The sequence below is a fragment of the Hermetia illucens genome, chromosome 3 (assembly GCF_905115235.1).
Source record: "Hermetia illucens chromosome 3, iHerIll2.2.curated.20191125, whole genome shotgun sequence".
NCBI lineage: Eukaryota > Metazoa > Arthropoda > Insecta > Diptera > Stratiomyidae > Hermetia > Hermetia illucens.
Genome location: NC_051851.1, coordinates 143,627,411 through 143,647,304, shown reverse-complemented (window position 1 = coordinate 143,647,304; position 19,894 = coordinate 143,627,411). Strand labels below are relative to the sequence as shown.

At 43.1% G+C, this 19,894-nt stretch overlaps 1 protein-coding gene across 1 annotated transcript; it reads left to right on the top strand.

The window, feature by feature from the left end:
- The first annotated feature begins 2,123 nt into the window (after positions 1–2,123).
- LOC119651031 (zinc finger protein 236-like) lies at positions 2,124–18,950 on the top strand. Its single transcript, XM_038054345.1, has 7 exons — positions 2,124–3,050; positions 3,107–3,238; positions 3,299–3,402; positions 10,859–11,359; positions 11,422–11,613; positions 11,678–11,980; positions 17,831–18,950. The coding sequence occupies exons 1-7, from the start codon at positions 2,361–2,363 to the stop codon at positions 18,798–18,800; spliced, it is 2,892 nt and encodes a 963-aa protein (XP_037910273.1). The 5' UTR covers positions 2,124–2,360; the 3' UTR covers positions 18,801–18,950.
- The last annotated feature ends 944 nt before the right edge of the window (positions 18,951–19,894 follow it).

The following is a 19,894-nucleotide window of genomic DNA, read 5'->3' as shown; positions in this document are numbered from 1 at the left end:
AGTGCCGATGTGTGTTTTTTAGTTAAATGAAGGTCAACATTTTGCTCTCTCAAGAATTTTTTGAAGTTTTCTGCTTTGAATTCATTCTCAGAAATTAGTGTTTGAGGTTTCCCGAATTTGAAAAAGTGTTCCTCTAGAGCTTCTACCTTTTTTGTCCACTTGCGGTTTAGTAAATGATAGACGTATGCCTTTTTAGATAATTTATCTATCAGGGTCAAAAATGGTATGGTATGGTATTTCATTTGCTTCCGTGGGTGCTGCACTAATTTTATATTTTATTTTTATTGGTTTGGGTTCATACTTTGTTTCGAGGCACGTTTTGCAATTATTTATTATTTTAGTAATTGCTTTCACTAACCCGGGATAGTATATTTTATTTTTCAAACTGGTAGGGTTCAACTATACCACTATGGAGGCTTTTTTGAGTATGGTAAAGAGATATTTGTTCATGGAGTCCTTCTAAAGTTTTGATTTCTTTTGCTCGATAAGTCGCTTTTATGAATTTTAGTTATTTCTGGCTTCCAAGAAGTTCTATTGAAAGCTGCTGTACTATGTTGAACTGGTGATTGGGAATTTCCGTATAGATTCCGATAACACCTGGGGTGACAAATCTTCTGAGATACCTATCCAGTAATCCCTGTTTCTCAACATATCCACATAAATTACCTTTCTCCCATGTGAGGTTTCTATTTCAGGATCAACATCGTAGCTGAATATCAGTTGTGTTTTATATCGGTTAACTATTGTTTCGTTTATGGGAATATGGTCTAATTGTTTTCTCCCTGAGAATGTATGGTGGCATTATCAGACAGAACATGGACGGAATAGTTTTCATCATCTTTGTTTGCGCCACAATTAGGAAGTCTGCTTAAGAAATCAGCCACTTTATTCTCTTTGCCTTTTAGGTACTCTACTTCAAACTGGTACTCCTGCAACTTGAGCAACCTGCGTTCGTTTCTTTGGCTGAACTCCTTGCCCGAATATTTTTGGTGGAGGGACTTAATAGGAAGATGATATGTTACAAGTTTGAATTTATTAGGTATGGCCGAAAGTATGTAACGGCCCATACTACGACCAGGAATTCCTTGTCGGTTACAGAATAGCTTTTCTCGTGATCATTCAAGGATTTGTTTGTTGTTTTCAAAACCTAACATCGAAGTGGTAAGCACAAGCGCTAACAGACAACTGAGGACTAAGTTACCAAAGCCAAATTAAAAAAAGAGTGGAATTTATAAGGTCAGCTGTCCAGAATGTGAAAAAGTGTATATTGGTCAGACTAAAAGGCTAGTGGCCACAAGATTCGAGGAACAAATAAGACAGTACACCAAACGAAAAAGTGACGACCCTCGAAATATCAAGTCAATGGTAGCAAGGCATATGGTGGAAGAAGGACATACCGTAACGATGGCAACGTGGCTGCGGAAAATACACCTTTTGGATGCGCAGAAAGCATATGTATCATCAAAGAAGGGAGGCAAGTAACCTTAAAACACGATGAAGGAAACTACGTAACGGGCTTGGTAAAAAAGGTATAATAATAATAATAATCGTTGGCGCAACAATCCAATAGGATCAGGGCCTTGAAGTGTGTTAGACCACTTCATTCAAGACCGTAACCGTACACTACAGGATTACACTACCCTATAGGAGGCAATGGGGTCAGCATTGCGTTCATCATCATCAACGGCGCAACAACCGGTATCCGGTCAAGGCCTGCCTTAATAAGGAACTCCAGACATCTGGGTTTTGCGCCGAGGTCCATCAATATCCCGAAAAGTTGTCTGGTGTCTTGACATACGCCATCGCTCCATCTCAGGCAGGTCTGCATAATATTATTTCATGAGTCAATTGCGGAAGGAACAGGTCTGCATTTATGACTTTCATGACAACATGAAAAGAATTTCATAATTACATATTTGAGTAATCGATTAAATGTCTAACTGAATCTAACAATGTGGTTAAGTGTTTACTGGGGCAAAACTTAACTCCTTCTAAAGCGGATAGTACCTAAACCGTTACTGACGTCATTTTATCTTCTTGTCATTTTATTGAACTGCATTGCCGGCATCAGCTGATAACCGCCAATGTCTATTGAATTAGTTTGTGTTTTGTGTCATAAGTTTGGATCTGTGTGTATTTCCGCAGAAAGTGTTTATTATATTAGGAAATGGCGAGAATAGCTACTTTTCACTTAAAAGCTCACGACCGAGAGTTTATCTAATATTTTGTTTGTGTGAACTTGATTTCAAACTCATGAGAAAGTAGAGCAAAACCGCCGACTACCCAGGCGTAGTAATTCACCATTCGCATTGTGGGTTCTTCCCCTTTTTCAAGTAAATGGGAGAATACCGACCGTTACTATGGATCCTGGTCCTCACACTTTATATTCGGTCTCCGATTCACAGACTATGATTATTCCCTTGGATGAAACGAATTTATCAATCTTTGGGACGCCTGTAACCGATTCCTCTTCATTTGATCGGTTCATCAACGATTCATCTGCTGCGTCGTCAGTTAACCCGGCCATTGACGGCACCACAGCCCGTCTACATTCGCCACCATCTCCACCTGGATCTGCTCCATCAACCAAGGCGACTCTTAAATATAAAAAGTGTCGAAAGAAGCACATCCAAAGCTCCACGGCATCTGCAAACCGCCTTCCGAGGACTTACAACTGTGACCTATGCACTGAAAAGTTCCATCTTCCAAGCCTTCGTCGTCTACACAGAGAGACTGCTCATTCGTTGCCGAAGCCTTTCAAGTGCGAGAAGTGTCCTAAGCGATTCAACTCCGAAGAGAACTGTAGAATCCATGTTGCCAGCCATTTGGAAGCACCAGCTGCATGTCCTGAGTGTGGTGCTTGTTTTCAACGTTCGACACGCTATCGCAGCCATCTGAAAACTCATATGAGGAATGAAGATCTCTATTGCGAGGAATGCAACCAGAATTTCGAGAATGAGAACGTGTTTTGGCGGCATATTGATATGAAGCATTCTCACAGTACAATGGGCGTTGAGTACGATGATTTGACCGGGGGAATTATGCGGAAGGTATTCCCATTGTTGTACGCTAAAAAACGAATAATTGCTTATTTTTCATTTCAAAGGGTAATGTTGGCAGCTCGGCAATGGGCGAGGAAATAGGGAGATTTCAGTGCAATATTTGCGAAAAGTCCTTTACGAGGTCCAGCAATTTAACGAGACATCTTCTGATTCACACGAAAACTAAACATTATCAGGTAATTTGCATTTCATAGAATCGAAATAGTTGGATTAATAAAATTTCACTGTTCTCTCAGTGTACGAAATGCTCGATGAACTTTACCCAGAAATCCACTTTGCGGCGACATTACCTTATTCATTCCGGGGCAAAAGAATTCAAATGTCCAAAGTGTTCTGCACGGTAAGCTCATATTTGTGTTCATCATATATACATATTTCGATGTATTCCCGTTTGCTAGTGTAGATCGTTTATTGAATCTCGAAGGGTTTCCGGAAGCCTCCCGATTTCTCACGGGCCATTCTACAAAAATTCACGTGTCCTTTACTCATGCGTGGGTCCGCAACGAATTCTGAAAAAAAACACAAACAAGGGAATTTACGTGAGCCTACAAGCATCACCCCGCGAATTAAACCTGGAAATGAAATTAAAAAAAAATAACGGCTTGATCGCGCGCGTGGTTTCCACTTTGCTTTGACATCCTCAGACCATTCTTTATGAAGAATGGCCCTTTGTAACCAGAGTTTTGTGGGGTTAGAGGGGAGGTAGGGGAAAGGACGTCCTCAAATTAAATAAACTTAGTTCGACTTGATTTCAATTCACGGTTTTCTTTCAAAGGAATATCAAAGGATCAACAAAATCTGTGGCCACCACTTCAGCAGCGGATGAAATGGACTGAAGAAATGAACCTCTTCATTATCCGCTCCTACTACGAAATAACGGCGGGGGCGGGTACATCTTACCACCCCTTGTTGCACCAGGGATTCGTCGAGCATTTCCCGCAATTCGCGCACGTGACTGTGCAGCGAGTCGCAGACCAGTACCGTTTTATTTCTCGTTACGACACAATTCCGGCTATCTTCAGGGAGCGTGTGCGACTTGAGGTCATCGGGGAAACTGGTGATCGAGAGTCGATGGGGGCAGAGGCAGTGGCATCAACAACACCACGCCGCATTGCAGGGAACAGTTTTAGTACTCGCCGAAGCACTCTTCTCTAGCGTCCGCTGAGGTTAGGGCCGAATTCCAAAGAGCGTGTATAGAATTCTCGGATATTTGCATAGACCAGGTATTCCTAGGCACTATGTATCTCCAGTAACTCCGGGAATTCTATCTCAAATCAATGATGAAATTGCATATCGGCTGGCTACAATCACTTGTGTATTGTGGTACAGTTGCGGCTAGCAGATTCCACGGTCAGAAGATTCGCGTTCGTGTTATTGGTTTGAGTGACCAAAGAGATCTGGAAGGAGGAAGGCAGGACATTACTAGACTGATTCAGATCAGCACTAGCAATGCCAGCAGACGGGTGAAGAATAAAGTGCAGAGGGTTTACCGGAACTATGCGATCCCCAGTGAGACACCCGTAGTTGAAATTCTGAACATATTAAAGCAGAAACTTTCTGTCATATGTAGTTGGTTATGACGGTATGACGAAAGTCATTCCAGACGTGTCCAGAATGCAACATACGCGAGGAACCAGCGGAGCTTTTTCAGATCTCTCAACAAATCAGATTTCGGTGACCGAAGCGAAAGAGTATTGGGGTGGACTTTGGGGGTTACCCGCCCAGCATGCTGAGTGGATCACCGCCGAAGGCACCTTCCGTGCCAATACGCCTGGCATGAATTTTGCAGATGTTAACGAAGAAGAAGTTCGACGAACCATAAACAGCTCGAAAAATTGGAGGGGCCCAGGTCTGGATTGGGTGCAGATTATCTGGTATAAGAAATTTACCAGCGTACACAGTCGGTTGGCACGCAGTATAAATGAGGTCATGAATCGGCCGGAGGAATTTCCACCCTTCCTCACTGAGGGGATTACCTACCTTATCCCTAAGAAGGACACGGTGTACGACCCCGCAGACACAAGACCGATTACTTGCTTACCAACCCTCTATAAATTCATAACGTCCATAATTAGTGGAAGGGTTAATACGCATCTCGAGACCAACAACATTCTGTCCGAGGAGCAGAAGGGCTGCCGAGTTGGATCAAGGGGTTGCAAAGAGCAACTCATTATCGACTCGGTAGTTGTAGGACAAGCAACTAGAGGCCAAAGAAACCTCTTTATTTGCTATATCGATTATACCACGGCTTTTGATAGCGTCCCGCATACCTGGCTAATCGATATCGCACATGTGTATCGCATTGATCGGAAATTAATAAAGCTTTTGACGACAGTCATGGAAGAATGGTATACCACCTTATCAGTGGTACATCTGAGGGTGCCAATACCACGGAGCCCATCCGTATACGGAGGGGCATCTTCCAGGTGAATTCGTTGATTCCCCTTTGGTTTTGTATGATACTGTACCCCCTTTCATGGCTACTGAATGAAGCTAGAGGGCATGGGTTTGCAATAAAGTATGGCCTACGTGCCAAGTGCGAACTGACACACTTGATGCACTTAGATGACATCAAGCTGTATGCTGGTACTGACGACCATCTTAGAAGTCTGTTGTGAATAATAGACATGTTCAGCCGTGATATTTGGATGGAGTGTGTATAGTCCAGCGGCGGATACGGACAACTAAGTCCAAAGTCCGAGTGCATCATCCAAAGTCTGCCGCGGGGCGGATAAACCTGCCTCGTGACATCGGAAGTAGGGGCGTGGTTGACGTGGCGGCACAACATCATCGCCAAGTCGACTCGCTGCCCGCTTATTTTTACAGCAAAGAGCAGGCCAGTCCCTTGCATGCGGCTGTCTGTGGACTGACTCCACTTAACTTGAAGGATCGATCTTTCACTCCTCTGAGTGGAGTGAAGTCGGACCAAGAACGGATCGATGAATGGAAGTCGAAGGCAATGCACGGTAAACATGTGAATTATCTTTAGCAGCCATTTGTCGATTTGTCTTTGCTGAGACGGAGGGGTTCATGTGTGCCATTCGGGACGGCGTGGTCGCCACGGGAGCTTATTAAGAGCTCATCATGAAAGAACGGGTAGAGAACGACCAGTGCAGAACCACATTACGGATGCTTAAGCGAACATCGGGCTAGTGATAGCAACCTATATCCACATTACCACATGAGGCCTGAGTCCCCATGTCGAGGCGAAAGTCCTAAGCGAGGGGTCCGTGGACCAGGAAAGAGGGAGTAAGTTGCTCCCCATTTGGTCCGGTCCAGCATTAAGTTGATGCGGACTTAGGACCCCATCATTCTCAAGAAGAATACCGTCTACACAGCCCATAAACTGTGAGAGCTTGATTGAATTTTACTTCTACATGTTTGTTCCAAAGAAGTTTTTTTATTTAGAGTGACTCCCAGATATTTCACGTTGTATATTTCTACATACCGTCCCAAGATCCCGATCAACGGCAAGCATAATCACGTCATCAGCATAAGCTTGAGCGTTTATTGGCAAATTTTGCAGTTTGCAGAGCAGTGAGTCGATCATCCACAGAAGTGGCGATAGCACACCTCCTTGAGGGCAGCCTTCCGTCGTTTCCATTGTTAGGTAGCGATCAACACCCACTTTAGCACAAAGCAATCTCTGCATTACCATAGCGTAGATCCACTTAATTAAAGTATCATCAACACCATGCGCTCTGGCGGCATCACAGCTCGGCACAAAAGTCGCACAGTCAAACGCCCTTTCAATATTCACGAACACCCCCATCGCGTACTCACCGTTCAGAGTTGCATCCTCTATCTTTGAAACCAAAGAATGAAGAGCAGACTCTCAGAGCTTTACACGTTGCTAAGCATGTTAGTTTTCATTAAGTGGGTGCGGCCTAAGCGCCTTCCCACGACTGTGATGCTCAAACATTTTTTTCAAAACCTTTCAGCAAGAATGAAGTCGAAGCTGATTTGTCTGAAGTTCTTTGGATTAGAATAGTCATCTTTCCTAGGCTTTGGAATGAAGATTGCGTTAACCTTCTGCCAAGAAGTAAGCACATAGCCCAAAGCAAGACCTGCTAGAACAATATACAGGGTGCGGCAGCATAACTTCCTTTTTCAAAACTCAATAAAAACTATTGTATGCATCGGAAAATATTTATTTATTTTTTATAATGTAGGTACATGTCTAAAGTTTTTATTTACATTGTTTTGAAGATCAAATCTGTTAGGTGACGTCCCCCATTCTCCATACATTGCGTAAACCGATTTCTGGCGTTTGTCATGACTCTTGTTAGCATAGCAGGTGTTATGTTGGCAATTTCTTCTTGGATGTTGGTCTTCAAATCTTGTAGGGTTCTGGGACGGTTCACATAAACACAGGATTTCAAAAAACCCCATAGAAAAAAATCACAAGGGGACAGATCGGGAGAGCGTGCCGGCCATTCCAAAACGCCTTAATTGAGATAAGGCGCTCTGGAAAGTGTTCCCTCAAAACAGCCATCGATGCTCTTGAAGTGTGTGCTGTTGCACCGTCTTGTTGGAACCAAGTGTCCCCCAAATCCAAATTTTCTAGCCGTGGGAAAAAAAAATTTTGTAGCATGTTTACATACCGGTGCGAATTCACTGTCACTGTAACCTTATTTTCCTCAAAAAACCAGGGACCAATAATTCCAGCTGAGGAAATTGCACACCCCACTGTGACTTTGGGTGAATGCAAAGGCTTTTGATGCAATTCTCGAGGGTTGGTGTCAGCCCAGTAGCGCATGTTTTGTTTGTTAACCGACCCACACAAATGAAAATGGGCTTCATCGCTAAAAAAAACAATAGCCCCCTCGGGAACGACATCAAGAAGAAGCTCACACGCGTTCATCCGAGAATTGAAGTCACGTTCTGAAAGTTTCTGCACTATAGCCATCTTATAGGGATGAAAATGAAGATCATCACGAAGAATTCTTCTCACAGAACGATCGGATAGTCCAAGGGCAGATGCGTGTTTGCGCGCAGAACGCCGTGGCGATCGCAACATTGACGCTCTCACTGCTTCAATGTTCTCAGGTGATCTAACGGGCCGAGGGACTCCAGTTCTTCCTTTTGTCGCACTTGCAGTTTGTCTGAATGTAGTGACCCATGTAACAATTGATTTGCGGTCTGGGACGGGAGCCAACGGGGCTAAATTAAAGCGATTCCGAAATGCACGCTGTGTTGCAATAACCGAACATCCGCTTGAAAAGTAAACCTCAACGGCAAATGCACGCTCCTCACTATTCCAACGCATGATGACGACTGAACCATGTCGGGACAAAACTTTACAGTATCCCCTCTTGAACGAGACCACTAGCGCTCCGCTATGACATCAACTAACTGAGTGGCGCGCATTTTAAAAAAGGAAGTTATGCTTCCGCACCCTGTATTTCTCAGCAATTGCTCTAAGTGCTCCATAACTTCCTTTAGATGTCTGGAGCTCGTGAAAGTATCATCAGGTTTTCTAAGAGAGTCGAACTTGGCCGACTCATTCCATTTAAAAACGCCGTATAGCCTTGAAGTCTCTTTTTCACCTGCCAGTTCCTCGCAATACGCTCTAAAAGTCTCATTTCGAACACTTAATGAGCCTCTTATATTCACGTTGTGAGTTCCGGAAGTTTCTCCAGTTCCTGGTTCCACCAAGGAACCCTTTTATCGCTTTAGCCCCGGCAAATTGGACTAGCCTCTTCTTAGCACTCTAAATGTATGCAATTCAGAGTTTCCAATTAATCTTCAAGCACCAAAGGAGTCCTTAGTCACCTAGGAAGCTGCACTTCATTGCCAAGAAGATCATTAACCTTTGTCCAATCTGTATTACAGACTGTTCGCCCGCAATAATCAGATTGAATTCTAGGTATTGATGATCTGACAGTGAGATTTCGTCTGGTACCCCCCAATCTGTAATCAACTCTAACACCTTTGAAGTGCATATTGTTAGGTCAATTACTTGACTTTTTCTCGGCCCCACGAACGTAGGTGCGCACCCTAGCTTCTCTCCTCTTGGATTGCATTTGCTACTGTCCCAACAAATATGGTGAGCGCATTGCAACCTATTAAGAGTTCGATTCGAGACCACTTGATTCTGCATATGTTACCAGATCCCTTAATTCTTGCGTCGGTGGAGGACACAAAGAATAATAGTGTAACTAAGCGGACGCAACTATGATGTTTTTCCTCTCGCTATTAGTTTGGTGTTGTATGATGAACATATCTAAGTCCTGGGAACAGAACTCTCTCAGCATGGTTGCCTCTAAGCGTCTTGGCATCAGGACACAAGCTCTCGATCTTATGGATCTTTCATCGTAGAAGATCCTAGCCTCCAATGCCACAGATTATATTAAATTGAACCCATGGTTCTTGCACCAGAAAAGTGTGATTTCGGATTGTTTCTGATGAAGGCTTCTATTGACTAAATGTGATCTTTCGATGATCAAACGACCGTAGTGAGTGCTCGTCAGGGAGTTGGCAACCATGAAGGTCCGCTCGTAAATATTGAAGCACCATCGAAATGTTCCGTTGACACGCTTGCTGCCCTCTTTGCTAGCCAGGCTCGGGAATGTGGGGGGGGGCATTCTTTGAACACTTGATCTTTCATGTCTCATCATATAAAACTTAACGTGTCCTTTATTCGATGCGGGGGTCTACACCGGTACCTAAAATTCAAACATACGCGGGCCTTTGTTTAGTGTGAGTTTTGCGGGATATCGTGTGCGCGTTTAGGCTTCACGTGCGCTTAATTTTGGGTTTCACATCTTTTCCCCAGAAGCAGATTTGATGCTTCCATACACGCGGAAGTCCTGGAAATCCGAGCCCTTTCCCAGAGAGTGGAAGATTTCAAAGAAGTGCGCCCGGTTTGATTGTGACAATTGGAGGGGTATTTGCTTGCTCCTTGCTGTTGCAAAGAAACTAGCTAGAGGAATCCTGGAACGCATTAAAGAAAACATCTCTAAAGCTTGATCGACAGAAAGCAAGCTGGTTTCCGCTCCGGATCTTTTTGCGTTCCACGCATCAATACTCTAGAGGTTATTTTGAAACAGTGCGCAGAGTTTATATCATCGTTTCAATTGTTCTTTATCCATTTTGAGAAAGTGTATCTGTCGTGTTCTACACAGGAGAAGCGTTCCGGAGAAACTAATAGCTATTATCAAAGCGAAATTTCAGATTGAAAGCGGATTCTGGCAGGGTTGCCTTCCGGTGACCGATATCGGTGACGTTTTTTTTGCTGCTTTGTCAAGAGGACGTGGAGGAATTTAATGGATTGACATCTTTCTCCAAACAGCTCGACTATGCTGATGACACCTGTTTGCTCTCTCACCGGGTCATGGACCTTGGCCAAATGATTGTAGATTGAGAGAGAGAGGCAAGTGGAGTTGGACTGAAGATAAATATGAACAAAACCAAGGTTCTCAGTCTGATGGGTCATCGCACTCTCTCTATTAGCATTAATCGACAAAGCATCGAAGGCGTCGATTAAGCGTGATTCCTGCCAACGTTGGTACCGGACTGGGTATTGCCCTATCTACAATCTGGAAATGCAATTATCTCAACACCAAGATTAAGTTGAGACTCTTCTGTGCTATATGAGAGTAGCACATGAAAAGTGACCCCACTGTTACTCAAAAGCCCCTGTTATGCAATGCGGTCGTTTCCACACCAGTCTTATAGTTTTTTGGAAAAATACAAAATTACCCATGAATCTCAATAAGCAAGAGGAGCCTCTGATGGAAGAAATGACTTTTTTATTAATTTCAATAATTTCTCGTTTTTTTGTACATTTCTAGATTCTCACAACGTGGAAATCTCGAAATTCACATGCAGCGCGTGCATCCTAGCAATCCAGATTTAACTAACAAATTCCCATGCCCGGATTGTAGTTGTGTATTCAACAAACTGAACAGTCTTAATCGCCACTCAGCCAAAATGCATTCCACTAAACTATCAACAATTCATGAGAATAACGACGAAGATTCTGAATGCAATTTCGATCAAATCATGGCAAAATTACGGACTATTGCCATGCCCGATACCACATCGGATAATTGTTCATTATTCCCCAATGGAAAAGTTAGCAGCCCCGTAATAGGGTCTGTGGGAATGATTGGGGATGATGTATTGACCGCAAGTGATGCTGATTGTGGCTATGTGAAGATTGTCGAAACCCTGAATTCGGCCAAAGAAAAGTCAGAGGTGGTTGTGAAGCAAGTTGAAGGTGAAGACGGGAGGAAGTACTATTGCTGTGATATTTGCTCGAAACGGTTCCAAAGACCTCATGATCTGCTGAAGTAAGTAAAGTTGTTATATTTGAAATTGGTTACTTTTGACTCTTCAGTTTTTTTGTATCTAGACACAGTCGAGTGCATACTAACGAGAAACCATATGAATGCGGCATTTGTGGCCGTTGCTTTGCCATAAATAGTAACCTTCAAGTCCACTTACGAATTCATGGGAAGGACAGCGAACGGATCACAAATTGCTTCCAATGCCCAAAATGTTTTGTACAATTTAGCTCATTGAGACAGCTTGATATTCACGCCAAGTAATGATTTTCCAAGGTATTTATGCATATACCCCATTTTAGTGATCTTCATTTTTTATTTCAGAATCCATAAGGACTCGAAACTGTTTCCCTGCAAAATATGTAACAAACATTTCAGTAGTTCAAGCAATTTACGAATACACGAGTACACGCATCGGCCAAAAGATCCAGCTGAATTGGAGGCAAGAAAAAATTTGAAGGGTCCGATGTTACTAACTGAATCAATGGGTCTGGAAAGTCCAGCGGAAGAATATCGACGTTTCCAGTGTTCGATTTGTGGGTTGAAATTCAAACGACCAGATCATTTGATGCAGCACGAAGGGAGCCATGCTGGCGCAAAACCACATCAATGTTCTGTTTGCTTGAAGTAAGTACCATTTTGTTACTAGAATCCTTGCGTGGTTTCATTTGCGTGCGTTGGTTTCATTTTTACAAGCGAGCGCTTCGTTTGAATATTTGAAAGCACTTTCATAACCTTGTGTCATCCCGTTCGCCTGTCTTCTTAGTTAGATGATTAATTTTTGTCTCAGTTCCTCCGAAAGTTTTAATTTTTCTGTGTCAGAAGCACTGTGCTATTGTTCTCTGGTAAGCCTGAGAGAAGGAAGTGTGAGTCCCGTGTCGAATAATGATTATCGCATCCGCTGGGTACGCCTTAATTTCCTGTGAGCCGGTATCAGACACAATACTAACTACGAGATTGCTTTAAAAAATGAAGACCATCTCAATAGACCAGTAACGCAAAGAACGAGGAGGCTTTCTTTGAACAGGTCAATGTATTATAGTTCAGGGGAGACTTCCAAAAGGTGACATTGCGATCATGATTGGTGATTTAAATGCTAAGGTGCTCGAACTTGTGACGAGGAAAGACAGTCTTAGCGGCCGTAATGACAATAATGAAACGTTTACGGCCTTTTGAAGCTTTCGCCGTTTTGTTAGTGGTAACACACTGTTTGAGCACAGAGTCTGCCATCAACGTATATCTAATTAGATCAATCACATCGCGTACAGCAGAAGAATTAGGAATTGTTTTCTGAATGTGCGAAATAAGAGAGGCGCTAACAACGGTCTCGAGCGAGATCATTACTGACTTGCCTTTGCTGGCGTATTGTGTTCGCATCTTCTCGCAAGAGTGGGGAACCTCGACGTCGAATCTCCACGGAATCCGCTTTCGGAACTCGGGTGTCCTTCGACAGTGGGGAAATGAACTAGCTGGCCGTACGGTAGACATCTTGAACAGTTCACCGAAGAATATTGATGAGTATTGGGCCGGTATCATGCCAAATTTCGGGAAATTTAGCATAGCGTGTGGCGTTGTTGAAGGAGAATAATAATATTGTGCTTGTCAGGGTGGCAGAAGTTTTCGGATATAACAATGATTTCATATGAAGAAAAGCTTACGGGTACTCACAAGATGGTCCTGTGAGGGACGTTAATCGTCGACTGCTCATCCATAATGCAGCTTATGGAGTGGAAGGAACGTTTCACCATTATTTACCGTATAACATCTGATGAAGTTCTGCCAACTGTGGATGAAATGGCTAGTCACCGTAACATAAGAATACGGACTGCTCCTCCAAACTAAAGTGAAATCTTCTCGACCATCAATGCATTCAAGCGGAGTAAAGTCACTTCCGGCAGAGTTATTTATCACTAATCATCATACTACATTGCAGATCTGCTACTTCCACTCATACGGAAATTCTGGAAATCAGAAATTTTTCCTAGAGGGTGGAAGAAGGGGATGATTATTAAGATTCCAAAAAAGGGCAGCCGTCTTGAGTGCGACAAATGGAGGGGTATTTGCGTGCTCGCTGCCGTCAAGATAATAGCTAAAATAGTCGTGGAGCGCATTAAGAAACATCTCGAAACGTTATTAGACAAAGAGTAGGCTGGTTTTTGCTCCGGATCCTCCTGCATTGACCACATCAACACCCTAAGGATAATTTTTGAACAGTGTGTGAAGTTTAAATTTCCGCTTCACCTGCTCTTCAACAATTTGGAGAAAGCTTTCGATGGCGTGAATAAGGAGTGTATCTGGCGTGTTTTTCAATGGAGGGGCATTCCAGAGCAACTAATAATATCAGAGTCATGATGGCGGAAAGTGTTTTTCGTTTTACCGTGATAAAATTTCACAAGAATTTGGGGTGGAAAGTGGAGTTCGGCAAGGTTGCTTTCTCGGGAACTGGCTTTGCAAGGGCTGAAATCAACGGCCTCCATATGAACAACATTAACGCAGTATGAGGAGGTGATGAGCTTGGTGCTGGACGCTAGAGACCACAGACCTAAAATTATTGCCGGCGATTGCAACGCCTTAGATTTGGAGGCCTTGGACTGGGGCAGTCGAGTGATGAACACCAGGGTTCAAATTCTGCTTGAAACCTCTTTTAGCTGAACATCGTATTAGTCAACGTAGAATGTATGCCACCTTCCAAGGCAGAGGGTTAGGCTCGTTTCTCGATCTGACTTACCTCAGCACCTATTTGGCGAGAGGGATGGTCTGGCTTGTGAGTGAACACTATATCCACAGTAACCAAAAAGCCAACTTTCTCGACAATAAAAACAGACGAATGTCCAACAGAGGTGAAAAATCCGGTCCACTGGAGCTCCTGAAAAGGAGACATTCTTGGCGGCTTTAGAAGGATGTCACGACACAAGAGGAACGGGGTGAAAAGGTGAACTAGCTATTTCAACGGGCAACTAAGGCATGCGACTCTTCAATTCGGCAACGGCGTTTTCACCACAATAGGAAACCATACTACTGGTGGAACCAGAAAATCTCTCTGTTGGGATCATCGAGTTTGCGAGCCGGCGCGCAAGTGCAGCGATAACAAAACCCGATTAATAGGCTATCTGTCGGTAAAGCGTTAAGAGGGCCATACGGGAAAGTAAGCAGATTGCTACAGGCAGGGAATGGCGGGTCGAAATGATATGTTAGGACAGTACGTGTTCTCCAAGACTTCGTAATGGGGCCCTGGTTTGGGACATAATGTGTTGCGGAGGAAGTACTTCCATCGCTTCAGATTGGACGAGTTCCCAGATGCTCCTGCTATATCCGAGGAACCGGAGTGTATTGTGTTCCGTTGGCCGGGACTCGTGAATGTAAAAGGAAGGTTAAACGACGTCCGCAACGGAGCCCATAATCATGTGAAGGAGGTGCTAATATAGGAATAATCGCGATACACGAAAAGCTGCAGGAACTGAATTGAGCCCGAAAAGCGCGCACATGGGACTTAATTGTGCTGGAGTAAACCAGAGCCCTCCCAGCGAAGTTATACTAGATAGTGGCCTCGCGTGGATATAGGCGGAGAAGTGGGGATGGTTTTTGGTCAGTAAGAATCCCACACATTGCTGCAACCTCGCCCAGTATTGTTTTTTTTCACAGATTTCCACCACTAAAACTACCCTCGACTTTCCTACCTACTACGTGGAACCATTTTGAAGTATTCCATCATAGGGTGGAGTCAGCTTAATTTATCAAGGTTTCTTTTCTTTTATCTGCGGCGATCATTGCCGCGCTTTCCCGACGTCTTCCGCTTTTCACAGTTCACTTTGGATCATCGCGATCATAGAGTTGATCTTGGCAAACTACTATTCTCCGGACAAAATTTTCCGGTAATAGCGTTAGTCCCCCCTACATAGAACCCCGCCGCGGACCTCCTACATTCGGTATCAGTCTTGCCAGAGCCATACTAGCGGCAGATGTTTTTTCGGAAGTATACATCACGTTGATATTTGCATCGATCAACAGTTCCAAGTATTTGATGTCTGGCGATGGAAACGACGATATGACTCCCAATTCTAATGTAAGCGACATTTCTTTTTCCTGTTTTTCCTCCGTAAGTGTCAGTGCTTAGCAGCACTGATCGCTCCACATGAGTTCAACTCAGAATCTTCGAGATGCATTGCGACCACAGCCAGTGCAATGTCGTCGGCATAACCCACCTCCGTGGTCTCCTCCGGAACCGGAAGATTAAGTAGATCATAATAGTGGGTCATGTGGGACACCCGAGGAGACAACGTACTCCTTGTCCTTATCATATCAGAGCGTCCGTTTTCGCAAGTAACTATCGATAATAGCAGCTAGTTACGTGGGAGACTTTCGTATAAGGTCGCCATTACGCAATGTTTGCTGGTATTACCTTTTCCGTGAATTGCATTTTCGGCTTAGCCAGTAAATAATTTGATTGCATCTATGGGCTTTACGGAATCCATACTGTCTATATGACAGGCCTCTTTGGTTCTTAACAAGTGGGAGCAATATATTTATTATAGATTGCCCGTGGCAGCATTTTCCCCATAGTGTCTAGAAGATATATGGGTCTATAGGAGGATGGCTTACCCGGAGGTTTACCAGCCTTAGGCAACAGTACCAACTTTTGCGTTTTCATGTTTTGGGAAATATCCCCTCGGACATGCACGCTTTGAACAACTCAGCGACTATGCCCGGGATGGATTTCACGGCCAGCTTAATGGCTTTATCCGATATTCCGTTGATGTTCGAAGCTGTCTTGTCACCTATTCTGCTGCAGATTTCCAACAGCTCGCGCGTGGTTACCACTGAAATTGTCGTCATATTCTGAGCTTTCTGAAACGTGTCGACGCCCTTTTCCTGCTAAGGGAACAACCCTGCACGATTTCCAATCAGATGGTAAGGCGCGTGATCTGCGGAGATCACAACACATCGCACATCACAACTCTATAGGTGCTCCCCCACGGGTTTACATTTACCTCAGAGCAGAGCTCCCTAAAGGACTCTCTTTTGCTCCGTTGGATGCTCATGCTGCTCGCTTTTTTTGGACTTGATCAATCCTACCTACCGCCGCTGAGCCGTTCATCGGACTCGTGGCGGGCTGTAGTTGGATCTTCTATTGAGGAATGTGCACCTCCTAGGCATGGATGCATCACATACCTTGGAGATGCACGCGTCACATGGAAAGCTTTTTCCGTGGGGCCACCAGCCTTAGCAGGTTGGTTTAGCTACACTTCTGTGAAGGCTTGCGCATCTATCTATCTGACTGTCACACGCAGTTTTCTCAGAAATGGCTATACAGATTGACATGAAATTTGGTAGGAAGATGGAAACTATGGATTTGGATCTTTCTACGTTGAATTTAAAGGGGGGACTCCTCATATACGCAAAACGGGGGTGTAAAATTTGTTTTCACCAAATATAGTGATGTTAGGTATTAAATGAAAGGTCTCGATTAGGACTTTTCGAAGTTTTTACATTTGTAGGAAAGGTGGGGAGTGGAGGCGCTGAAAAGTGATCATTTCTTCAACGGGCCCATGCTCATTAATTACCCAACCGAAAAATCTGAAAAAAATTATGAAACTCTCTATACGGTGTCCAGGCTTCAAATCACAGATTAGTCTTTGGGTTGAGGGCTAGGTATTGTCTCAGGTCGAGAGTTATAAATTTGGATATTATCCGATAGGTGCGGTTGAATCCATGCTTATCGCCTTCATTTTACCTTTTACTTCGCAAGAGTCGGTTGTCCGGTTGTTGGCCATGCTCTTGAACTAGGGTTCACTTCACACAACTTTTTTAGCGAGTTCGTCTTTTCGCAGAAACGATTCCACAATGATGGTTTAGTCGTGCTTAATATAATTTTCAAGCGTTTTTGAGAATTTGATAGAGAAGTGCTTTTGCGCTTCTCCCTTGCTTTGTGAATTTCTAGTTCTACTATGATCTTTCCACCTTGTTTGACGCACTGAGAGGACAGTTTTCTTCGAAGCCTTGTTTCACGCTAATAGTGATCACCTAGGTTGCTTTTTAAATTCCGGCCAGGATCTGCTGCTCGGGGGTTCAGTACAAGTTTGTACATGCGGAGTGTGATAACGTTTGATGGCCGCCACATTCCTTAGGAAGCAGTTAACTCAGGAGGTGTCATGATGATGGGATGGTTGGGTGCTCGAGTTGAGAATTTGATTTTATACCAGATATTGGAGTAGTTTAGATCTTCGTATTAGAATTCATTCGAAAAATATGGTGCTGGATTACGTTGCGGCTCGCTATTATCCACATGTTTTTGCTCTTGCCTTATTGGAGGGCCCTTATAAATATTCAACTAGGACATTCGAATCCGGGTTCCCATAGGTATGTATAATTCTATCACTCCTTGGTGAAGTATAAGACATCCACACAGTCTTTGTTGTTGTTTAAATCAGTTACGTTTCAATGATTTCATAACGTATCCTATCTTAATCAATTTTTCAGGCAATTCACTACCCTCAGTTCTCTACGTAGGCATCAAGAGATTCATACCGGACAGAAAACAAAGCAGTGTGATATGTGTGACGCCAAATTCCATTCTAATACGGAACTCAAAAGACACCAATCTGTTCATAGTTCGGCCCGACCGTATCTGTGCCCATATTGTCAGAAATCGTTCAAAACAAGGGAAAGATGCCGAGTCCACATTAAAACGCATGCGAAAGATTTGAAAGTAAACGAAGAAAATCCAAATTGTGCGGAAGAATCTATGCATGATTATGTTAACCATACGAGCGATGCGAATGGAGCAACCGAGTTGGATACGAATTTCATAGAGACTGATAACAGTGTGTATCTTAATCTTGATGATTCTCTGATTCAAAGTAATGCAGTTGAGGATGTAGTGGAAGATGTCCCTTCATTTACAGCGCATGCAGAACGTGTGAATTCATCGAAATTTATTGATATCAAAGAACTGATCCGTAAAAAGTCTACAAAGGCACTTGCAAACACAATTACTGTTCATTCTATTGAAGAGTTTCCTCCTCCTATCGACCCTCCTCAATCTACTTCAGATAATTCATCAGTCAGAAAGAATCCTTGTGAAAAATGCGGACGATCATTCCAAAAACCTATCGATCTTAGACGGCACCTGAGAACGCATACTCAAGAACGACCGTTTGAATGCAATGTCTGCCACGCATTCTTCAAATTAAAGTGCACATTAGATACTCATAAACGAGTACATGAGGAGAATCGAGCCAAGTTCGATTGCCAAGTTTGTGGGAAATCTTACAGCTCAGCGGATGTCCTGAAAGTCCACATTCGCGTGCATACAAACGAACGACCGTATAAGTGTAAATATTGTGATAAGACATTCCGGACGACTGGCCATAATAAGGTGCATATGCGAACACATCTTAAATCAGCGCAGAATTTGGCGAATGTTCAGAGGAGGGAGGAAGGAAGGTGATAAAGAGGTGCAATGGTCTGATATATCCTTGTAATAGTGGTATTTGAATTTCATTATTTGATTGAGACTATTTTGAATATTAAATGCTAATATTAGAAGAAAAGTGTTTATATTGTATTGATCTATTAAGTATTTGTATATAGATAGAGTTGCGTAGGATAGACTGTCGGTTTTTCAAAACAAACAGTGTTCAGCTACCTTTTTGGCGACAGTGAAGCCTTATTGACTCCATGTCTGTAATGCTTCGGTCACGTTAAGTTACTATTGTCGGGTCTAGGAGTAAATGTGTTAAAGATGTTCTTTGTTCAAAAACGGATGGATTTTTGATCTTTATCTTATATGTTAAAATAATAATAATAATAATCGCAACAACAATCCAATTAGATCAGACCTTTGAAGTGTGTTAGAGCACTTCATTCAAGACGGTAACAGTTCAGGATTACAATACCCTATAGGAGGCAATGTGGTCAGCATTGTGCCCGTTTACGTTAAAATATTGTGCCTCAAAAGTAAGATCAATTTATATATTGAAAGCGCGCGGCTAAACTGCGTATTAAAAAATTGTTTTTCTAAGTTGACAGCATTATGGCAGACATCTTTGACAAACTTCATGTTAAAACATTCCTTGTTTTTCATTTTAGGCTCAGTTTTGTATGTCGCTAAAGTCCATTCGACGATTTTCGCAATATCTAATTATATTGAGCGAAGAGGTTGTATTAAATTTTCTCCCTGGCAATGAAATGTTCGGTCCACAAATGTTCAGGTTGAACGGAAAGGTTTTGGGGTCCATCCTATATCGGAAAGAAATGTTACACGTGGTACAAACAGTTCAAAGAAGGTCATGAAGTTGTTGAAAACGAAGAGAATTCCGGACTACTACCAACCTCTACTGATGAACAACACATCAAAAAGATTGAAGTATCTGTGCTTGTCAATCATCGAATGACTGTTAGAGACCTTGCTGATGCTGTGCGTATTTCGAAAGCATTTGTTAATACCATTTTGAAAGATATTTTAGGCGAACACAACTTAACTTCTAGGAAAAAAAGTATTTGTTTTTCGTGATTTTTTCGCTAAAAATTCGCTTGATTTAG

Coding starts and splice junctions, on each gene's coding strand:
- LOC119651031 (XM_038054345.1), top strand. CDS start 2,361: ATGGATCCTGGTCCTCACACTTTATATTCGGTCTCCGATTCACAGACT. Junction 11,360..11,421: donor AGACCTCATGATCTGCTGAA/GTAAGTAAAGTT, acceptor TTTTGTATCTAG/ACACAGTCGAGTGCATACTA. Junction 11,981..17,830: donor CAATGTTCTGTTTGCTTGAA/GTAAGTACCATT, acceptor TCAATTTTTCAG/GCAATTCACTACCCTCAGTT.